This window comes from Octopus bimaculoides, chromosome 16 (assembly GCF_001194135.2).
Source record: "Octopus bimaculoides isolate UCB-OBI-ISO-001 chromosome 16, ASM119413v2, whole genome shotgun sequence".
Taxonomy (NCBI): Eukaryota; Metazoa; Mollusca; class Cephalopoda; order Octopoda; family Octopodidae; genus Octopus; species Octopus bimaculoides.
Window position 1 is genome coordinate 45,818,339 of NC_068996.1, and position 1,568 is coordinate 45,819,906.

At 37.2% G+C, this 1,568-nt stretch overlaps 1 protein-coding gene across 1 annotated transcript in view; it reads left to right on the top strand.

Moving 5' to 3' along the window:
• Nucleotides 1-1,568, top strand: part of LOC106875212 (formin-J) — a 190,854-nt gene that overhangs the window by 142,849 nt on the left and 46,437 nt on the right. Inside the window, exon 3 of the mRNA XM_052973496.1 lies at nucleotides 646-905. Within this exon, the coding sequence (XP_052829456.1) occupies nucleotides 646-905 (260 nt within the window). The remainder of the gene's footprint in view (nucleotides 1-645; nucleotides 906-1,568) is intronic.

The window sequence follows — 1,568 nt, forward strand, 5'->3', positions numbered from 1 at the left end:
ATTCTCTCTCTTTTTATGTTCTCTAATTCCTTTATGTTGAAGAGCATAGGCTCGAAACATGAAAGACACTTTTATTTTTCCCAAGCGTCAAACTTGCTTGTTGTTCATACACCTGTCTTCATCTTTTGTTATTCTATAAATTTCAACTAACATATATATATATATATATATATATATACATAATGTATACATAATGTGGTAAGCAGTTTGCTTCTCAATCACATGGTTCCGAGTTCAGCCCCACAGCGTGGCACCTCGGTCTTGTGAATGTGCTTGCTTCACTGAAGCTGAAAAAGCCAGCCGTGTGTGTGTGAGCGCGTGTGCGTGTTTCTCTCCTCCTCTGCTTAAAACTGATACTGGTTTGTTAACATCCTCGTATCTGAACGACACTGGGAGAATAAGTACCAGTCTTAAAAAAATAAATAAATGCTGGGGTCGATTTGTGCACCAGTGTGGTGCTCCAGTATTGCCTGCTATTCAATGGATAAAAACAAATAAATGATAAAAGGAGATATAGATTTTGTATGTAGGTCTGGGTGAATTTATATGCGTATATAAATATTGGTTTTTATGTACTAATGTGTGATCTTGCGTGAAATATTTTTAATGAAATATTCGAATTAATATATGTTTCTTTTTTTCTAGAATGAAAAGAAATTGCGATATCGCTTCGCTGCAATTGTTGACGAATTGCGAAATTCCAGTGACGCTGTATATAGCAGAGCACTTCTTTCTTTCGTCAACTGCATTATCATCTACAAAAAAGAAGATCTAGAACGAGTTAGAATCAGAAATGAATTCATCGGTAGGTGCCACTTTATTACTATTATTATTATTATCATTATTATTATAGCATCGAGCGGCAAAACCGTTAACACAGCGGTCATAAAGCTTAGCCGCATTTCGTCCTCTTAACGACCTGAGATCGAATTCTGTCAAGAACGACTTTCATCCTTTCGGGATCGATAAAATAATGAGCGGTCAAGTACTGGGGTCGACGTAATCGATTTACCCCGTCTCCCAAATTGCTGACCTTCAGTCAAAATTATTATCATTATTATTTTTATTATTATTATTATTATTATTATTATTATTATTGAGTGAGAGCAGCAAATACCATTAAAATGACACTGGGGTACAAATATACGAAGCTCAATATACCTAGCATGACTACCCATCTGATAAGAGTACATCAAGTACATGCATCACAGCTATATGTGTGCGACATGGTGATTTCATATCAAGATAAACAGCACATGACCATGTAGGTGGGGCTCAATTAGAATTTTCTTCACGTCGAGTAGCCCATCCCGCTCAAAAGTTCCTTGAATAAGGTTTGTTTAAGGAAGATGAACAAAATACATGTTTCCAGCGATGAATTATTCAAAGCCCAAAGAATTATTCTCAATGCATAGCTATGACACGCCTCACCTACACCTGTGAGTGATCTGAGATGCACATATCGTCAGCCACTAAGGGACATGCTCACTACTCATGAGGGTTCCATTATCATGCACTCTGGAATTGCATTGCCCCCCCCCTCCCGATTCTACGTATTTTGATTGTAG